General features: G+C 37.9%; 1 protein-coding gene across 4 annotated transcripts in view; it reads left to right on the top strand.

Annotated features, from left to right (window-relative positions):
* The first annotated feature begins 2420 nt into the window (after positions 1–2420).
* The window catches only part of lnx1.L (ligand of numb-protein X 1 L homeolog), a 107753-nt gene continuing 87901 nt past the window's right edge, over positions 2421–22272 (top strand). Inside the window, exons 1-2 of one of the 4 annotated variants that reach the window (XM_018229937.2) lie at positions 2421–2624; positions 7957–8403. In XM_018229937.2, coding sequence (XP_018085426.1) covers positions 8009–8403 — 395 coding nt within the window. In that variant the 5' untranslated portion in view covers positions 2421–2624; positions 7957–8008. Of the gene's footprint in view, positions 2625–7733; positions 7869–7956; positions 8404–16317; positions 16877–22272 lie in introns of those variants that run through there. The other 3 variants (XM_018229920.2, XM_018229927.2, XM_018229946.2) reach the window with 3 other exon arrangements.

Genomic DNA, 22272 nt, shown 5'->3' with positions numbered 1-22272 from the left:
TATATAATAGTTCTCCTTCACGTTTATTAGGGCAAGCGAGGTTATTTCCCACATATTAAGGTTTGTTTTTAATTATTAGTGAATTCAGTTTAAAGCCATTGTAATGGCAGTTACACTTCAGTTCAGGAAACTCACAATGTAACAAAATTTTCTTTGTGATGAATTATTTCCTGGTACTCGTGTCTGTCCCTACTTGCTTTATATGTACCTGGAATGTAAAGGGGTGGTTCAACTTTCAGTTAACTAAGTAATACTAAGTTAACTGAAAGTTGAACCACCCCTTTATACTAAGTTAGTATATTACAGAATGGCTAATTTTGAGCAACTTTTCAATTGGCCTTCATTTTTTATTTTGTTATAGTTTTTGAATTATTATTTTCTAAATTTTTACAGCTTTCAAATGGGGGTCACTGACCCCATCTAAAAAGCAAATGCTCTGTAAGGCTACACATTTATTGTTATTGTTATATTTTATTACTCATCTTTTTTAATTTGGCCCTCTCCTATTCATATTTCAGTTTCTAATTCAAATCAATGCATGGTTGCTAGGGTAATTTTTAGCAACCAGATTGCTAAAAAATGCAAACTTAAGAGCTGCTGAATAAAAAGCTCAATTGCTCAAAAACCACAAATAATTAAAAATTGGTTTAGAATATCCTTCTAGAAAACCCCTATAACATATACAGTTAAATCTGAGCAAATGTCTCACAAGATGGTAAGAGCTGTGCTCTTTATCTAAAAGATTTAGGGGTTATTTACTAAAGCTTGGTGTTTTCTGTTCTGGAGTGTTTTGGGCAAGAACTAAAAATTTTTATGGAAAATGAAACTAGAATTCTTTGAGATTTTTTATACCCCAAGCTGCAAAAAATCAGAATCCGAAAATCCACCATCTCAAACCTGCAGAGGTCATGTAGAAGGAAATGGAATAAGCCCATTTTACAATTTGAAGATATCGTGGTCTGCACTGGGTTTTGTCCTATACGAAAGGGGAAAAAAATACGAAAAATTCTCGATTTTCAGGTGATTACCCTGGAAAAATCGACCGGTTTAGGGTGGAAAAATCAAAAAAATCAGTAGAATTTGTGTTTTCGCTCAATTTTTTCCTGACCCGACTTTTTTCAGTTGTTTTATTGATAAATAAGATAAACTTATGGATGGGAGTTTGGTCTAGCTTGGTTTAATAAAAATATGAGATAAATTCGAGTTTTATTAAATAATCTCCAAAATGTTGGTGGCTTTTACACTTCTACAGCATAAACACTAGAAGACTGAAATAAGGAGGAGCAGAACAAAGAAAACTTTTTGAAAAAGGAGAAGGAAAGCTACCAAAGCAGTTTATTGCCAATAGATTAGCCATAGTAGTGCAAGCTATAAGACTATATTTATTCTGCAGAATGATTTACCAGAAGTTCTCTGTTTGTTTAGGATAGAAGCTGCCATGTAAGATTGGTGTGACAACACTTCCTGCCTGAGTCTCTCCCTGCTCACTTATAGCTCTGGGCTCAGATTACAGCAGGGATGGGAGGAGGGAGGGGGAGAGAGGAGCAAACTGAGCATGCTCAAGCCCAAGCCCTGGAGGTTTATACTGAAAACAGGAAGTCATGAGTACACAATAGAAGGAAATACATGCAGTGTTTCTTTTGACAGAGGACTCAGAGCAGCTTTACTTTGAGGGGTTATCGGTGTATTTATATAGGCCTTTCTGATAAAGCTTACTTATTTTCACAAGAGATAAAGTATCCCTAGGAGTATGGTAACTCCCCTCCCCATATATTGACCCCCACAGCTCTCCACAACTGCAGAGCAAGCCTCTAGTACACAAGCATTATACCCTTCTTCTTTCAGCATGTACTTAGCTTTTGTTCCTTGCAGAGGTCTTGTAAAGACAAGAGGATAAGAAAATGTCTCCAGGAGAACTTTCCTCCTTTGTCGCTGGGTCAGTGTGACTCAAGAAACTTGCTCTAAAGGGTGGCATACCATATCCAATTCTGCATAGATATTAAATATTCTATTGTAGCTGGAGCAGACACTGGACATTATTCTCTATAAATATATGAACATATTGGCATTCAGCAAGTCCAATTTAGAAATGTGGGCCGTTTTTAGGGGACAAGATTTCCGGACCACAGTGTTAAAAACAGGAATGACCTTGGGAATAAGGAAGTTGGTAATTATAGACTATTGTACATCTGATCATGTACAGCAGCTCATACAAATAAAGTGGTTACCCTGCTATATGGGATAATAATTTGAATGACCCTAAAAGAGAAACAGGTTCTAATGGATAGAAGATTATAGCCCTGGAAACTGGTAAACAGCCAAAACAGGGCTGACAAGGTGTATGAGTTGCCATTGGTGCATTCCTGGGAGCTGATCACTCAGCGTACAGGTAAAGTCAGTGTGATGCAGGTTGTAGGTGTGTGCTGGGCTTGCTGGGGTGGGTGTGGTTTGTGATGTCACCAAAAGCTTTGTGTTGAACAATCAACTAACTCAATTACAGGAAGGATTGTCTTGTGATCTACCTTGTTACTGGAATAAACACCCACTGCTCTCTCTAGCTCTGCAGGCAAATATAATCATAACCATGTCTGGACCCTGTGCCCATTCCTGCCCATGGAACTAAGGTAAGTGTGTGATTTGTTCTCCCCTGTCCTGATTTACTTTGTTAGGTGGAGCTGATTCAGCAGGACACAATGTCACACTGCTTGTTCATACCAGTCTGGAGCTCGCGTTGAGCTGCAATACAAATACTGGGCTATTCGATTTAACTTTCAGGCTCTTGCTTGTGTGTCAAACCAGGTACCTGTGTCAGCGCAGTAATATAAAAAACAGGAATGTTTTTTTTTTACCATTTGTGCAATTCTCTGACACTCGGGGGACAAATTGAGGCAACAAATATCATTTTCAAAGCTGCACCTAAATGAATGTCACTTTATAAACATGATTGTTATTATATTCTATCATAAGGACAAACTTCATCTAAAGTGTTGTACATAAAGTTGGTCATTAAAAAAGTTGCCACGGGAGTTCACACTCTAAAAGCTCCGTAAGTTGGAAAGTTGTTTTTTGTCTAAATGGTTAAAACTCTAATAGGGTAATATAATAAAAAGCATAACATTTGCTCTGGGTCTGCTAGCCCATAGCTACCAACCAGCTGATTGCTTTCAGACGGGTTACCAGTAAATGCTTCCTGCTAATTGGTTTGGATAGGTTACTAGATTATGGGGCAAACATTACAACTTTTGTTGCATTACCCCATACACGTGCAAGCTGTAGTTTAACTCCCAAAGTTGTTGTTAAAGGGGTTGTTCACCTTGAAATTAACTTTGAGTATGATGTAGAGATTGATTATCTGAGACTATTTGCAATTGTTTTTTATTTTTTATTATTTTTGGTTTTTGAGTTATTTAGCGTTTTATTCAGCAGCTCTCCAGTTTGCAATGTCAGCAATCTGGTTGCTATGGTTCAAGTTACCCTAGCAACCATACACTGATTTGAATAAAAGACTGGACTGTAAATAGGAGAGGCCTGAATAGTCAGATGAGTAATAAAAAGTAGCAATATATTTGTAGCCTTAAAGACATTTGTTTTTAGATGAGGTCAGTGACCCCTATTTGAAAGCTGGTAAGAGTCAGAAGATGAAGGCAAATAATTCAAAAACGATGAAAAAGGACAAAATGAAGGCAATTGAAAAGTTGCTTAGAATAAGCCATTTTATAACATACTAAAAGTTAAAATAAAGGTGAACCACCCCTTTAAGCTCTGAGAATTCCTCTGCAGAAGGGTATCCCACTACATTTTTCAAGGATGTATGGAGGTTTAATCAAGATTAGTAAGAAATTATATATGTATATACATAAATTTGTAGTAAATACAGTAGGTTTGCATACATTCAAAGTACTTCCCAGGACACATATTTCTTCTTTAAGTAAGAGCTGTTTCATTTGCAAACCTTTTGTTAACTCCGGGCCCTTAGGTTTGTCCCCAAGCACATACTGATATAGATCTTGCATGGCTAATCAGCAGACAATTTAGATGCATGCGACATGGCAGTCAGTGCAGTCTGCAGCATGCAATTAATTGCTGATTAGCACTCACATTCATAGACGTGGCTTTATATTGCAGTAAGTTTACTTGCTCTGCCACTGCTGCTTGCACCAACCAAAGTTGCTGCCCACTTACATATGAGGAACAGCATATAGGCCCTTGCTTCCCCAGTAACATCTCTTTAAGGCATAACTGGCGAGTGCAGCCGCGGAACTTAGTGTACTGTCCAATCAGTTGTTTCTTGTTTATTCTATATATCTCCAGCTTGCAGCCCTCCAGATGTTTAAGGAACATTTTCCAGCATCCCACCGACAGCCAAAGGGTGTTGGGGCAGTGGGAGAGGAACGTCAACAACATCTGGAGGGTTTTTCTATTCCCCATCTGTGAGTTTATTCAGTAAGCACAAAATGTGATTATGGACAGGTCAGCATAGCAAGGGGAGCCCCTCACCCATTATCAAGTTCCAGGTTGCTGATATAATAAATACTTTTTATATTATTGGTGGTGAGCCCAGTACAGGAAGGAGAGCATTTGTGGAAAGCTTAATGAGCTGTTGCACTGCTGCAAAAGGCCAACCGGTTCTGCTCACGTTTATCTGAGGGAAACTCGCATGCAGTTCTCATGGAAAAGACTCTTAATAGCTTGCAATGTAAATAGAGTGTGTTTTGCTTTTAAAGGAGGAAGACATAATGCCTATATATACACCTGATGAAGTTCTACTGCAGAGAAAATATTTCAGAGGAAAACTATTGGAATGAAAACAATAAATTTTACTATTGGCCCTAACTTGGCTATTGTTAAACATTCCTATTTCATGTTGATGCTTTTCTAACTAGTGCTTGTCAGTTTTCTTTTTCTAGATATATCTAGGTTCTTGTAAAGTGACATATTATTATGAAAATACAGCAAAGTCTATCCCTCTTTGCCTTGGAAAACTTAATAAGGTGGCCATATACAGTCTGGCTAAAGCTTCCGATATTGTACCTTTAGACCAATTCAGCATCTTATCTGCCCATGTGTGGGGGCTTCCAACGGGTCTCCCCGATTTATATCAGGCCAAAAATCAGCCTGATATCGATCGGGCAGGTTTGATTTTTTTTTTCCAAGGACCACATCGGCTAGTTGATGCGGTCCTACGAAAAAAATTTTTTTCCCATGACAGTATCCCTTTAAGTTACAACAAAGGTCTGGTTTCACAAGATACAACAATGGTGTAACATTTCACATAAAACATCTTGAATTCTCCCTAATCAAGCCTTAGTGGCCTATTATTAAAAACAATCTGCCCTCCAGCTGCAGTTAAACTATAACTTCAAGCACCCTCTACTATCATGGATGGGTTCAACTGATTTGTAGCTCTGGCTTTGCTTTTCACAATCACAGTGATGCTCCCCATGACAAGTGAAACTACACTGAATGCAGGAATGCAAGTTTGGGCAATTTCCAGCATATTGCTAATAACATTATATCCTGACAGAAACCTGCATGTTAAGGCAAGTCTAAAACTTCAGCCAACAGATCGGATACTTGGCTTTAATGGAATGTTATCTGCCCTGGGGGATCTATGACATGCTAATTAGACTGTAGTACTTCACGCACTTAATTATTTTTTCACTTTGGTAACTGCAGAAATAACCCTGCAAAATGTCCGTGCTTCCTGGTGGGAAGTGGGTGTTACCAGAAGTAGAGTTTGCAGAGGTATTTTTGATTTTCAGATGTCATTCCTAGGCATGTATCACTTTTAATATCCCATTCCACAGAAGTATTTGAATTATAAGTATGACCCACTAGTGCTGTTGCAGTCACACAGCTTAAGGTGTCATTATTGGACAAATATACAACATTAATTAAAGGTGATTGCATCTCAACATGCCCCTTGCACTTATAATACACACTGTGGGTTTCATCACACCTCCTATTCCAAATCACACTCAACGCACCTATTAATGCAGCGGTACCCTCGAGCTTCTACTACCTTCTAAGATTGTGTTACTGTAGCTCCAGGGTAATCTACGTCAACTGACATAGCAAACTTGCACCTAAAGAACTAGGTGCAAGTGTAAAAAAATTGCTGATATCAAGACAACATTTTCTTTGCATTTTGTGTACAAATCTGCAGACTTGTTCCTAAATTGCACATTGCATTTTCAGTTATACCTGGCAAGAAATAAACTGCATTAACTTGGCTATTTTTAATGTAGCATTTTACATTTTTGTAACCACACATCATAGTGATACATAACTGCTGTAAATAATGGGTAAATTATCTTATTTTATTAATCTGCAATAATATGGTTCCACCTTCCCAAAGAATATGTTGTTTGTAAGTGTATGATAGTCATTTTGTGCATACTGCTACTAAAAAATGCCTTACCCTTTAAACAACACAGGGATTGTTTGTCCATATATTGCAATATATTTAAGCTGGCCAACTACGTCAAAGTCATCCCATATCTGGCCAGTATTACGCTTAATTTTCATCTGATTCATTAAGAATTCAATTGCTTAATTATACATTATATGTATAATTAAGCAATTGAATTCTTAATGAATCAGATGAAAATTAAGCGTAGGACTGGCCAGATATGGGATGACTTTGACGTAGTTGGCCAGCTTAAATATATTGCAATATATGGACAAACAATCCCTGTGTTGTTTAAAGGGTAAGGCATTTTTTAGTACAAAAAAATGCCTTACAAAATGTCTCTGTCTTAAATATATTGATAATGGGTTGAGTGCAGAGGACCTCTTGTAGTTGACTATTGTGAAATAAGAGACCCGGCTTGTCTCAGTGAATGACTTCAGCTTTTGTATTGAGGGCAGGTTGAGACTGGCATGAAGATGGATACATAGTCTTGTCTATCTGGTGCGATGGATATTTACTTTAGTGCAAGGAATTTTATAGAATAATAAATAGATTTGGCATTCAGTTAAACTGCCTGCAAAAGGCAACACTTAAGGGCAGATTTATCAAAATGTGAGCTTAGGTTGTAATAAATAAAAACTCACCCACGGTCTATTCATTCCTATGGGATTTTTGAAAGAGTATTTATTACATGGTGAGTTCTTACTTTCACCCATTGATAAATACGGTTCTAAAAATCCTACAGGAATGAATAGAATGTGGTGAGTTTTTATTTATTAAGCTCTAAGTCAACTTTTGATAAATATGCCCCTTACATTCTTGATGAATTGAGTGAACATTTGCACCTTAATTTTTTTTTAAATACTGTATATGCATTTGGACAAACAAAAACAAACTGTTACATTTAAGAATTCTAATCTAGAATGTTGTCTTAATATTCCAGTAATTGGTGGAATAGTAACTAAAATGTCGCTAACTATAACTAATGCTATATATTTGAGCTGTAAACGCTTTACACCCCAATTGCTAGCACAAGTCAGCTTCTTTAAAGGAAATGCATTCATACTTTGATATGTTTAAATCTCCTACCTTTATGGTGAAGTTTTACAATTATATACATGGTTTGTATTCTAGTCAGATATAAACAAAAACAAAATTAACAAAAATCCAAAATCTCCACTGGACCTTTTTGTCAAAATGTGTGATTTATGGCCATTAACCTTATCCTGTGCTCTCTATGAGTGACTTCTTATACTGTTTCTCACATATGGATAATATGTCTTTCTTTCTATACAATTAAACAGGTAATGATATATGAAGTAGCTGGGATATGGTGCTTTTTGACATTTTACTAATGCGGGGTACCATGCTGTAAGGCTACTTAAAACACTTCAACTATAAAAAATCCAACAGGATTATTTTGCATCAACGTGGATTCATCCTAATTTATAGAACAGTATGTACAGTGACCTGTCTTTCTATTAAGATATACAGTATTTATTTAGGCACTAATGTTTTCTGCTGTCTGTCTTAACTTTATGCAGGTTTGTGTGATCAAGATAGGGACTGACGTCTCCTTACTCTGGACCCTTCATCATGGAATCAAAAGATGCTATTGAAGAACTGGACAATGGCAATTCCCAACCACTGTGTACCGTATGCGGTCAACTGCATTCAGAAGAAGAAAACCATACTTATGAATACACTGATGAAGTGGATGACGATTTGATGTGCAATATCTGCTTGTATGCACTCATACAACCATTGGACACTCCGTGTGGCCATACCTACTGTACGCTCTGCCTCACTAACTTTCTAGTCCATGAAGACTTCTGCCCTGTGGATCGTAAGCATATCATGTTGCAGACTTGCAAGAAGTCCACCATACTTGTAAAAAACCTTTTAGATAAACTTCTGGTCATCTGCCCGTTAAAGGAATACTGTACAGATGTTGTCCAACGGTGTGACCTGGAGGAACACTTGCAGAACAGGTATGTTTCAGCATCCAGAGAAATCCCTCTTCACCAAGTCATTTATAACTATGTGTTTATTCTAGTTTTATCATGATATAATTGATTTGTTGTTGAATCAATTGTCTTTATTCTGAATTGGTGAGCATTTTTGAGTAGGGGGTCAGGCAGGGACTGCACACTGCAAATAAATAACAGCGTGAACCTATTGAAGAAGCTTTAGGACAGAGACACACGCTGCTATTTCAGGAGATTAGTCGCACAGCAACAAATCGCTTCTTCTTTGGGCGACTAATCTCCCCGAACTGCCTTCCCGTCGGCTAGAATATAAATCGCTGGCTGGATGAGACTCAGATCACTTCGGCTTTCTGAAGTCGCCCAAACCAAAGTTTTCTCGTGGGACCACTTCAGGCAACTTCGCGTTCCGAGTGCCATCCCGCCAGCGATTTACATTCTAGACAGTGGGAAGGCAGTTCGGGGAGATTAGTCGCCGAAGAAAAATCGATTTGTTGCTGAGCGACTAATCTCCCAAAATAGCAGCTTGTGTCTCTGCCCTAAAGTAGCGGAACAGTTGCTCCATTATAATACAGAACAATCAATATTACCAGTTGACCTGGCTGAATATTTTACCATGAAATTCTACTCAGAAATTGTTTAAAATGATGCTCGTACATCCTTGCAGGATAGCTTGTATTTATTTGTGTCATCTGCAGGAAATAAAATTACCACAGGATAAAGCCACAGATGTTGCAAACTTCCAAGTAAAAACTAAGAAAGAAATTACAACTTGTAAGGATTATCTGTAAAGGAAGAACTAAACCTTCCTAAACCGCAGCTCAAGCTGAAAAGATGGGGATTAGATAGCAGTTGGCAAAGTCTGTGCACTGGACAGCACCTGCTTAGAGCTATCAGTGCTTGGCTCTCTAAATAGATAAAGTATAATTTATATACATAGTCTGTGGTTTCTTGGATACAAAGATTATACTGACATTTAACATGGTGCTTTTTAATATGGACTGTGATTATTTTGATTGTATAAATTTTAAGGATTATTCGATAATGAATGTATTTTCATAAAGTTCATTTTCTAACTGGTAAACAAATTTTACAATTAAGTAGCCCATACAAACATGTATTTTGCAGCGATTTGTTGTTGCACTGGGTTACGGGTAGGCTGAAACCTTGCCAGCCGTTTTCCAGAAAGCTCCAAATTATGGAAAGGTCATCTTCCATAGACTCCATTTTATCCAAATAATCCAACTTTTTAAAAGTAATTTCCTTTTTCTCTATTATAATAATAATAATAATAATAATAAAACAGTAGCTTGTACCTGATCCAAACTAAGATATAGTTAATCCTTATTGGAGGCAAAACCAGCCTATTGGGTTTATTTAATGTTAACATGATTTTCTAGTAGATTTAAGGTATGAAGATCCAAATTCTGGAAATATCTGTTATGCAGAAAACTCTAGGTCACGAACATTCTGCATAACAGGCTCCACGCATGTATAGCCTTATAAACTGTGGTTTGTGATGTCAACTATTATAATAGGTGCTTAGTGATATCACTGAAACGTATGTATTGTAAACATATTCAGCAGCACTCTACAATAGAAGGGTGTGTACATCAAACATACAAACACTTAGCTTTCAGTAAAGCAAAGATACATAAACATCATTTAAATGAAATTTTGAATGTAGGTCTGCAGCAAAATAAAAATACATATCAATTTAACAGATAATCAGGCTCTATTGAGTTAGATCAAACAGGTGAAACCTTACTCTGCTTCCTACTTACTTTTATATTTAAACTCTATAAAACTAGTTGCCTCTTGGATAAGGTGATAGAGGATTACTGTTCATGGCCAAAAATTATCTAAACAATTTTAAGCCTTGCCCAGCTACGTCCAGGTAGCCCTGCAATCCACTATGCCCTGTCCACATTTGGGTAAGACCTCTCCCTTTTTGGGTCTGTAACTTTTTTCAAATATTAATAAGCAAATCTCTTTCACCAAACATACCAGCACTGTCCTGCTTACAGAATTGTTATCTGATGTAAGAGAACTCATCTTTGAATGCTGTTCTGATAACTATTGTCTATAGTCTGACCATGAAATACATGACTTCAGATTCTTAAACAGCTGCGTTTATTTGTACTGAGACAAAAAGCAACATGCCATATCAATTAGGAGGGGAGAGAAACCCTGAATCAGAAGAATCTTTCTGTATCATGAGTAGAACAAATTAACAACACAGTTTTGTCCTGGTCCACATATGTGAGTAGAAAGCGTTGGAGGGTACGGGTCATCAAAGGTAATATGATCACTGATATCCTAAAGTGACATTGCTGCAGGGCAGGGATTATTCACATGTAAAGCAGCATTGTTTTCTAATTGGGTTCTGGATCTTTTCTCTGTTTAATTGCATTCAAACTTAATCTGCACTACCAGGATATTATGATAACTTCAATGTGTTGATAGCAGAGAAATTAATATCCTGGTTATGGATTAAGCCACCCTGTAAGACTCCTTTGTCGTCCCTAGGACAAGTTGATGCTGTTTTTTAAGTGGAGATTATGTTGAAGATGACAGGACAACAGTTCTGGTACCATAATTGATTTTCATTGGCTGCTTGTGACCAGAGATCTGAGTAGTGTTTTGATATCCTACAACCCGGATTTTGCTGCCTAGCGGAAATCGCTAAGAAATTCTGATCATTTAGGTTCAAGAGAAACTAGTTGTCCAGCAATCACTAACATGGAAGGTATATTGAGCAGGGCCCCCTTTAACTACTGTATCAGACCGTTATTACAGTATATGAATTTGTATGTCTGATATTTACAACCTTCTATAGTACAGCGCTTCAGAATATGTTGGCATACATGTTACATGTTAATAATAGTCAGCTGCTCACATTTTGATTGAATTTAGTTTAATTTAATCATCCATCATTGACAGTACCCTAAGGATTATGTGACCGTGGCAAAAACCCGATATGATTTGAACTCTTGAATATTGTAATCTGTTGAAACAAAAGAAAATGGATGTTAATTGTTAACTTGTGTTAATATGAAGATAAAAGGCAGCATTTACTAATCACTCAAAACAGCCAAGGACAAAGTTTTTTGAAGGATCTGCAATGAGTAAAAATAGACTTATGTCTTAAATTGCTTCTCAGATGGATCCCAGATTTGAGTATACATGCTGAGGTATTAACTTAGGTTAAAATCAACTTGTAAAAAAAAATAGATATTCATATATATTGAATTCCTGAAGTCCAGAATTGGAACACCCAGTGCTGAGATCCATATTGTCTCCAGAAGCAATGTCAGTGAAAGAATTGTTTGTTGAGAACATGGCATTTTTATGGGTGATTACACTCAAACTTAATATCATCAATTACAATGCTCAGTGCCAGTTGGAGTGCTGTAAAGGTCACCAACACTGAACTCTGGTGGAAATGAATCCTATGGCGTGATAAATGATCATCTAATATTCTGGTGTAAATGTCTGGGTTTGGCAAATGTCAGGAGAAAACTACCTGTGCATAATGCAGATGTTTGGTGGAGAAACAAATTATGATCTGGTGCTGTTTTCCATGGTTTGGGCTAGTGCCCTTGGTTTCTTGAAAAAAAAACTTAAGGCTGCAAAATACAGTGACATTCTTGACAATTCTGTGCTGCCAACTTTGTGGCAACAGTTTGAGGAAGGCCCTTTCAAATTTCAGCAGAATTATGACCCCATGTATAGAGTGAACTCCATACAGAATGGGATGCTGAGATGGCAGGGTAAAAACTTGGTTGGCTGTACAGTGCCCTGATCTCAACCCAACTGAACATCTGTGGGATGATAAAAATGCTGATTCAAACAAGGCCTGGTCCCCAATATCAGTGCTGAACATGTGCTTGTGACTGAATGGAAGCAAATCTCATCAACCATCTCCAAAGTAGAGAAAAGAGACTGTTACAGCAACAAAGGGAGGACCAATTGATATTAATACCCTTGGTTTGGGAATGTAATGATGGCAATTTACTGCACTGTAGCCTTTAATATAATCTACACTAAATCACAAGGATAAACCTTTTTTTACTTATGATATTCTAGCAGATTTACCCCAACTGCATTTATAGCTGTGATTTTTCTTAAAGATCCAAAGTGCCCTACAGAAAAGAGTAAGCAATAAACTAATACATAAGATTAGTGTTTAATAGAGGGAACTCTGCCATGGCAACAGCTGGAATGGCCTGTACAGAATTCCAACTTTATAGGCATATTTGTATCTGTTAAAGGCACTTCACACTAATAAATGCAAGAAAAATGTTTTAGAAGTGCTGAGAAACACAAGCACGGTGGTACAGTAAGTAGTTAAATGTCATCGTTCAATTGATATTAAGGTGATGACATGAGGTCACTTTGACATCTTCATGAATATATTTGCACTTTGTGACTATTGTGTCTGATAAGCCTAATCTGATCAACCATTGTGAGTGCAATACTTTCTATTTCAATTTATTTTAATGTTTTAAATCTATGGGAATGTGCCCCTTTTGTTGCATTTGCTTTTAAATGATCTTAATGCTCGTTAACGTGGAGGCTGCATCCAACATTGTGCATTACTGTTTAGCCATTTAGCTAATAATTCAAAGTGTATTGTGAAGATACAAGTCTCTTCTATTTTGCTCTTATGTGGGTATTTATGGGACCTACAGCCAATATCTGCCTTTTTATATTTTAGCTGGTCCACTAGTGTTCTTGCCTTAAGTGTTCTTTCTATTTGTGTTCATGTAGCTAAGCTTCATTATTGTGAATACTAGTAGTTGCTTCACTTATACAATTATATTCGTTCTTATTTAGATCTCTGGCCCATTGTTACCTTTGTCTTATGAATACTGAGAGGACTGGTTTGTTTGGTGCCTTTGCCAATATTTGATAAGTTGTTGGTGGGTAAAAAAAGCTTCAGTGCTTTACCTGTGGAAGAACTAATTCTGATGATACACAGTTGTAGCTGCTTCTTGCAGCTGGCTACTAAAAAAGTTTTGTTTGCTGCACGTCTTAAGGGATAGCGTTAAGATATAAACACTCAACTTTACAAAGCACAAAGGATGTGTATTGTTGTTAATTTTAGGCATTTACATTCTCTAGATTATAAAATGGAACAATTCCACCTCCTGAACAGCCTTTCTGTTTGTTGTGATTATTCCCCTTCTTTGAAAGCCTTATGGAAAATGTCATAGGACGTAGGATATGATTACGGAAGTTTGTCTCCGGTTACTGAAATACGAATATACTTGGCTAACTTTACTGTGTATTTTTTTCTGTCTCTGTGAGGTTGCTGGTATATGGGGATTTTCTGAAATTTTGCTGTCCGTGTGTTATGTACGTCTGTTTATTTAGGTGTGGTCTGTAAGATTGCAGATTGATTGGCAGAATATCAGCGACGGTGACTAACTGCATCTGAACGGATTAGGAGCAGATCCAATAGAAAATGTCACCCATGTCAACATGACCACAACTTGTGGTTGTTCATATTTTATCTTTCTGTTTCTTGTTTTCTTATGTTATATGGCTTCAAATTATTGAATACTGCAATTGGAAACTGTCTGGAACCTGAGGGTGGCTATGGCATTCTAATACAAGATACATGAGAACCGGATTTTTTTAGCAGTGGGGTGGGACCTCATTGTTTACATAAAGAAGGGCTATCCAACCTTCAGCCCTCAGGGGCTCTTAAATAAAACTTCAATAGATGAACCAACAAAGTTTTGGCAACAGCGATATTTCCACATTAGTGCCAGCATCCTAGGCTTATTTTGGGAAATTTAGCACCAGTACAGTAACCTATTTTGACTGTATAAAGCTCTACCATGCATAACAGTCTGGACAGTGGGCCCATTTTCATTAGCCCAGAAGAAGGGTTATGCATGAGTGTGGCCTGGAGCTGGAAACAGATGTCTAGAATTCCTCAAATCCCCTTTCCAACAGAATGATCTTTATGGGTATGTGCGGTTTGTACTTTATATTGTATACTATATATTTTAGCATTTGAGGAGACCTACCCCCATATGTTATAAAAGGCATATGTTTGCCAAGGTGCAGTTACCCATATTGAGGCTTCTTCCCAAATATGACCTTATACTGTATATAAGTTATGGCTTATTTATGGGAGTGAAATCTGCAGGGAACAAACGATCACTGGCAGACAGGTCCCATCCTTTTTCATGTCTAAGAACACCAAAACATTATTGTTGTCTGCATCTAAACCAAATCACATGATGATCCATCAAATTAAATGCAAGGACACTGTTTATGTACGCAGAGAATTTGTCTTATTGCCATTACTGCGTACATAAAAACTGACTATATTGATGGGGTTTTCAGACATCTTGGGTTTCCTTTTGAGGGCCAACATTTGGTCAGGCCCTCTTTATAAAACCAGGCTATAAGTACATGGACATAACAGTCACTTTCTTGTAATTCTGTGAGTATCTGAACAGTGTCCAGAAGGTTATGACTAAACACATTTGTGACCCAAGAATTACATTGGCATTATTTGTGAATCTTGTTTTAATTATTATTGTCTACTGCAGGAAACTGTTTAGTGTCTTCAAGGAGATCATAAAGATTCACCCTAAATAGCACCCTATACTTAATGAGTGAGCAATTTCTTTACTACACTATATAATCCTTCAGAATAAATGGTTTACATTACTTCACTTGACACAGGACTATACATACCATTATTCAATTAAAAGGAAAATTTATTTTTAATTATATGTATACATTTTTTTTTTTTCACTGCATGCCTAACTTGTGCTGGGCAGCTTTGCAGTGCTTCCTTACACACTCCAAAAAAATACATACAGGTTATTGGTTCTTAAAAGTGACCTTAAGGTATATGTGTAAAACAATACTGTAAGCTCCTCTTAAGCAGGATATAATTCTGTTAACACCTTTGATTGTAATTTATTGAGTAGGGACAAAGGCAAATGATGAACAATTTTCACAAAGACCAGTGGAACATGTTGGCTCTATATACATAAAAAAAGGATAAAGGGATTTTATTAGGTCCATATTTACAATAATTTTGCAGAAACTTTAATTTAAAAAAATGCATTTTGTCACCTCGTGGTTGCGATGTCACTTACAATCTCTCACTTGTCATGACACCGGGTGCTTCAGTTTAATTTGTAAAATATTTTATGATTGAAATACAATTTTTAAATATCTAAATTTTAGTCCAGTTGTGAGTGTCATTGTTTTATTTTACCAATAATGTAAAAGGACAAAAACAAACTTACAAAAATGGCTCAGTGTATGGTGACGTGTAGCAAGCTGGCATGTTTGCACGAGGGCGGGAGGCAGGCAGAGGTGTTAGCTGAGGATTTATTTGTTGGGATATGTTACAAGGTACTGAACCGTGAAAGGGAATCCTTGCGGAACTGCTCACAGCTGTACTGTTCTATATTGAGCTTGAGCAGAATCATAAAACAGATATAGTTATTGTTTGTTTATGCTGGGCAGCAGGCTGGGGAAAAAAAAGAAATATAAATGAGATCCTATGAGAAGATGTTCAGATGTATGTACTGTAATTGTGTTTTACCTTCACTGATTCAGGTATATCGTGACACATTAGAGTGGGTGGAGCCTTATTTCTGAAATCACATGGATATGTGGAACGAGGGACTGGAAGGCTTTTGGCTTGCTGATGCTATCCATATTGTGCACTTATTTTAGATATACAATAGGTTCAGGGATGGGCAAATTACCACCATGCCTAGAAGGGGGGGGTAGGTAGCCTGTTCTTGCTTTAAATTATTAATGGAAATAGTTTGCCTCCATTTCTAATAAGCATCTGAGAGCATCATTGACTTATTTTTGTTTATGGTGATTTTTTTTGTTAATCATTCTTTTTCTTATGTTCTGTAATATTGTTGGTTGAATGAGAATATATGTGTTCCTCAGCATGAGAAAATCAGACCTCTGTATGACTGGTTTAAGCTCTTGCAATCCATCTGCTCAAGCCCAGTGATGTAAATGTACCAGCTGTTTGCGGAGAGCCACTCTGAGCAGTGCAGGAGGCTGGTCCCTTTACCTTCACTCAGCCTGTTTCTCAGCATAAGTCAGTGTCTCGCCATCCATCCTGCATTGTTCTTAAAGCCTCACATCTACCAATCTGAGATCCCAATCCTTTCACAGGTCAATGACTTTTGTACAATAGCTTTAGTTTGAGATTCCAGTCAGTTCCATGATGTGCTGCTGCTGATGTGAAAATGGCAAGATCCATCTGACAGAGGGGGAAAATAAAGAGACATTTGGCTGTGCTGAGAGCGAGGAGCATGGGGTTGTAAACAGCAGGCAAAGGAATTGATGAGGAGGAAGCCATACCAACAACTCCACTCAAAATGAAGGCTCTTCTGTTATTGGTCTTGCCTTGGTTAAGCCCTGCCAACTATATAGACAATATGGGCAATCTCCATTTCCTCTATTCTGAACTGTGAGTACTCACAGTGAAACCTCTGTGTGTGTGTGTGTGTGTGTGTGTCTGTGTGTGCTTGTTCCCATCTGTGTCCAACCTCCCCACCCCTCATGAGCTGTGCTTTGTGGGTCACAAATAAACATGCTTGGTGTGTAGCCCTTGTGTTCGCCTACAACAGCACTTGCCATTCTGAGTGCAGTAAAATAAGTGAAGCATCAGATAGTTATGGATTCTGATCAAGGAACCAACTTCCAGGCGTAGCCAACATGAAGAGGTTCATGGAAATGATGTGCATGTTGAGACAAGTGTGTTTTGTGTACTTCTGTGGGCTCAATGTAAAGGCAATGGTGGGAATAAACCATCTTTGGCATCTGGGTGTCCAAGTGTTGCAAGCATGTAGCATGTTGTATCAGTGAGAGGAAACTACTACATAAATAGGTTGGGTGCCATAAACATCATCACTAACATCCTAGTCCACCATCCCCACTGTTTATTATTATTATTATTATTTTTTTTTTTATGTCATGCATGACTTAAAGCAGCCTCATTTGTATGCCTGGAGCACATGAATCATTGAGTCTCTGTATCTCACACACAAATGATATCTGGGCCTTCACTCAAGCATAAACCATACTGGGGGGGGGGCATCTTCTCTTTAATGCTAGCTCTGTTTTTACTTCAGATTAAACCACAGCAGAGGAGGGGGAGGGGGTGTCAGTCTGTGCATTTATGTGCATGAAGTAGCTGCTGCTGCTGCTGCTAAGTGCAATGTCCCTAGTGAATGTGCATCAATAATAGAGGGCTCATAGCAAGCACGCTCTCAGCTGCTGACTGAATTATGCCTTGTGCTAATGGCTGGTGGGACTGAGTTACATTTATATTTATATAACACTATGGGCCAGCTGCTCAATGGGCCAGTATCTATCCGCTAGCTACATTAAAGTAGGGCTGTGAAAGGCTTCTGCCCTCCAGCTGTTGTGGAACTACAATTTCCTGGGCTAGCGGAATATGGGTATCCCTGTTCTGCAAACGAGTGCAGCAAAGTGATAAAGCAAAGCATTGTTTAGCAATAAATACTTTAGTAATTATTCATGGCATGACTAAAAAAACATTTTTTTGTTTGCCCCAATTACCTGTCTAATTACCCTTGGCCAATGTATTGTTTTTCCCTCAAGTGTCCCGGTGCTTTTATTGGAGGCGTAGGATTTAGCAACATTACTGTCCCAACAGAAAACAAACTGGTGTAACCACTTAATTGTTAGATTGGGTCACGTGCCTCTAAGCTACTGAATCACTCTGAATGGATTTGTCCTGGGCACGCTAGTATTTACACAGTAAACAGATTAATGGCTCCTTAAAGACTCTCCAGCTCCATTGTCGCTGTTCATTAAAAAAACAAACCTAAAAGACCCAAGGAATTAAGGATCATTAGTGTCTGCACTTACACGCTCCTCCAAGAAAATCCCAGGTCCTGCTTATTGTATCTGCTTTGAAAACCATGAAAATCTCAAGTTTTGGTTCCAAGCTGCTCTTGCAGAACTACAACTTCATTAGCTAAGCCTGCTGGGGAATTCTGGGAGTTGTAACGTCATCCTGCAACAGCTGGAGAGCGAACGGATGCCATTGCTCTGTTAGAAATGGGCTGGTTCTAAGTGAAATGTACACAGTCCACTTGATAAATATGTTTTAAAGGTTAATTGCTTGCCTTATCCTTATGCATGCTGTGTGTTACTGGTAAGAATGATTAACCATGAACTGTACAGATAATCAAGAGGCTAAAACCGATAGTATATTCCATTATCACTAATGATTTCTATTCAATACAGGTTTTCTGTGAATATCTGAAGATGTGAGCCTGAACTTGGTTGATTTGGGGGTGTATTCCCTTTGGTTTTCATTTGTTCTGGTTTATATTCCTGTTGGATCTCTATCCACTGTATAAATGTTTCAGTCTAGTGCGGACTATATTATTCTAATATGTGGCAGGAAATCTCAGAAAAAATAAATATTGCTTGTTTGCATTAGTTCACTCACACTTGGGGGCAGATTCACTAAGGGTCGAATTTCGAAGTAAAAAATACTTCGAAATTCGACCCTCGAATTGAAATACTTCGACTTCGAATATCGTTCGATCGATCGATTAAATCGTTCGTTCGATCGATCGAAGGATTTTAATCCAACGATCGAAGGAAAATCCTTCGATCAAAAAAAGTTTAGCAAGCCTATGGGGACCTTCCCCATAGGCTAACATTGACTTCGGTAGGTTTTATCTGCCGAAGTAGGGGGTCGAAGTTTTTTTTAAAGGGAAAGTACTTAGACTATCGAATGGTCGAATAGTCGAACGATTTTTCGTTCGAATCGTTCGAATCGAAGTCGAAGGTCGAAGTAGCCCATTCGATGGTCGAAGTACCCAAAAAATACTTCGAAATTCGAAGTATTTTTCATTCGAATCCTTCACTCGAGCTTAGTGAATCGGCCCCTTACAATACACTGCTCCTAGTTAACTATGACAGGTACACCCAAAATACATTGACTGCTTCCCCTGCTCTGGGACTGACACCCAGATGAAGGCTAGTTTGGGATACTTATGGAGCTATAGTTGGGTGACTACTCAATCATTATGTTTTTTAACTTAATGTGTATATATTAGGTTAACATTAATCTACATTTCTGCATATATTTGGCATATGGAATAAACTTGCTTTTGATAATGAAAAGCATCCTGAGAAGGGGATAACGTGTACCATTGGAAAAAAGTATATTAAATCTATCGGGGGAATGTAATAAAAGTCACTAACGGAAAAACTATTTGCAATGCGAAAAGTTATGCCTTTGCGTGAACAAATTTAATCTAGCTTTTGCAAACCCGGAAACTGTTTAGCGACCACTTCTGACAGTGGAAGACCGTTTGCGAATTTTATAGTTTGCGCCAATGCGCAGTCAATGAAATAAAACTTCTTAATGAAAAAGTCATTCTGTTTGCTCCAAAAGATTATGACACCTTCAAGCACTTCTTAAGAGTGCACAATTAAAATTCGCAATGCGCAGTTAAAATTCGCAATGCAATAACCGTTTAAGGAACAACATTGCATTGCAAGATGTGGATTTTTAGTCTTATTGGTGCAAATTGTTTTGCTCTTTGCAACTTTAATTATATTCCCCTGTAAATGTCACATGGTCTAGTTTAAGTTCTTCACTTCAGTGTCGACGAGCCATGTCAACCAGATTGCAGATATACTGTTTAGTTGTTTTTGTGGATAACTTCTCCAACCACCTTAGTTTGGCTTTTCATAACCACTTGATGATAATCTACTGTTTATGAAGTTTTTTGCTGCTTTTAAGAAATAAGGAAGGGCAGAGCTATTAAAGATAGGGGAACTTAACGACCGATACCTAAATCTTTTAATCAATGGGCATGCTCAAATATATTCAGCACCTGGTGTTGTGTATTGCTGTTTGGGGTATGGCTCTATTTTGCTAGTATTATTTCTATTTTGTTAGTAATATTTCTATACAACTGTAATCTTGTTGTAAGCTAAAAGCATTGGAGAGCTAAATTGGGGAAACAATCTCTTCCAGAATAACCACAGAGTATAGTCATTTCTTGCATTGGACAAATAGATGCACTGCCCAATTAGAGTCAACTTTTTGAGCTATATCAGCTATTTTAACTAAAGCACAGTAATATGTTTATTTCTAAAATACTCAAAACTAGTATCACAGTAAGCACAGTTGGTAGGGGGAGAGAGTATGGACTCCTGGAATGACCAGTAGGGATGTAGCGAACGTCGGGAAAAAAGTTCGCGAACATATTCGCGAACTTGCGCAAAAATGCGAGCGGTTCGCGAACGGTTCGCGAACCCCATAGACTTCAATGGGAAGGCGAACTTTAACATCTAGAAAAGACATTTCTGGCCAGAAAAATGATTTTAAAGTTGTTTAAAGGGTGCAACGACCTGGACAGTGGCATGCCAGAGGGGGATCAAGGGCAAAAATGTATCTGAAAAATCTGCCTGTGTGTGCTTGGAAGAGATAGTGTAGGGGGAGAGCTGTTAGTGATTTCAGGGACAGATGATAGTAAGCTTGCTGGCTAGTAATCTGCTTGATACTGCTCTGTATTGGAGGGACAGAAGTCTGCAGGGATTTGAGGGACATTTTAGCTTAGGTAGCTTTGCTGGCTAGTAATCTACTGTTCTCTTTAAACAACTGCCATACGTTGACCTTGTAGGCATTGTTTGCCCAGTTTTTTTGGACGCAGCCACTGAAGCACAGTTGCCAGAAAAAATATGCCATATAAATGCTGAAAATAGTCATTTTTCGCCATACGTTGACCTTGTAGACATTGTTTGCCCAGTTTTTTTGGACGCAGCCACTGAAGCACAGTTGCCAGAAAAATTATGCCATATAAATGCTGAAAATATAAATTTTTTTGGTTGCAGCCACTGAAGCACAGAGGCCAGAAAAATTATGCCATATAAATGCAGAAAATATGCATTTTTTTGGTCGCAGCCACTGAAGCACAGTTGACAGAAAAATTATGCCATATAAATGCTGAAAATATAAATTTTTTTGGTTGCAGCCACTGAAGCACAGAGGCCAGAAAAATTATGCCATATAAATGCAGAAAATATGCATTTTTTTTTGGTCGCAGCCACTGAAGCACAGTTGCCAGAAAAAATATGCCATATAAATGCTGAAAATAGTCATTTTTTGCCATATACGTTGAGTCAACGTATGGCAAAAAATGACTATTTTCAGCATTTATATGGCATATTTTTTCTGGCCTCTGTGCTTCAGTGGCTGTGGCCAAAAAAACTGGGCAAACAATGCCTACAAGGTCAACGTCGTTGACCTTGTAGGCATTGTTTGCCCAGTTTTTTTGGCCGCAGCCCACTGAAGCACAGAGGCCAGAAAAAATATGCCATATAAATGCTGAAAATAGTCATTTTTTTGGTCGCAGCCACTGAAGCACAGTTGCCAGAAAAATTATGCCATATAAATGCTGAAAATATAAATTTTTTTGGTTGCAGCCACTGAAGCACAGAGGCCAGAAAAATTATGCCATATAAATGCAGAAAATATGCATTTTTTTGGTTGCAGCCACTGAAGCACAGAGGCCAGAAAAATTATGCCATATAAATGCAGAAAATATGCATTTTTTTGGATGCAGCCACTGAAGCACAGTTGCCAGAAAAAATATGCCATATAAATGCTGAAAATAGTCATTTTTTGCCATACGTTGACCTTGTAGACATTGTTTGCCCAGTTTTTTTGGTTGCAGCCACTGAAGCACAGAGGCCAGAAAAAATTAAACCAGTAGGGTTTGCACCCTAGTTTGTAACGGTGGCGGAGGGAGGAGGAGGACGCTAAAGGACAGCTGTGTGTGGAGTCATGAGGCTTGAAGAGAAGGACAG

The sequence above is a fragment of the Xenopus laevis genome, chromosome 1L (assembly GCF_017654675.1).
Source record: "Xenopus laevis strain J_2021 chromosome 1L, Xenopus_laevis_v10.1, whole genome shotgun sequence".
In the NCBI taxonomy this organism is placed as follows: Eukaryota; Metazoa; Chordata; class Amphibia; order Anura; family Pipidae; genus Xenopus; species Xenopus laevis.
This window is presented reverse-complemented; position numbering and strand designations above follow the sequence as displayed.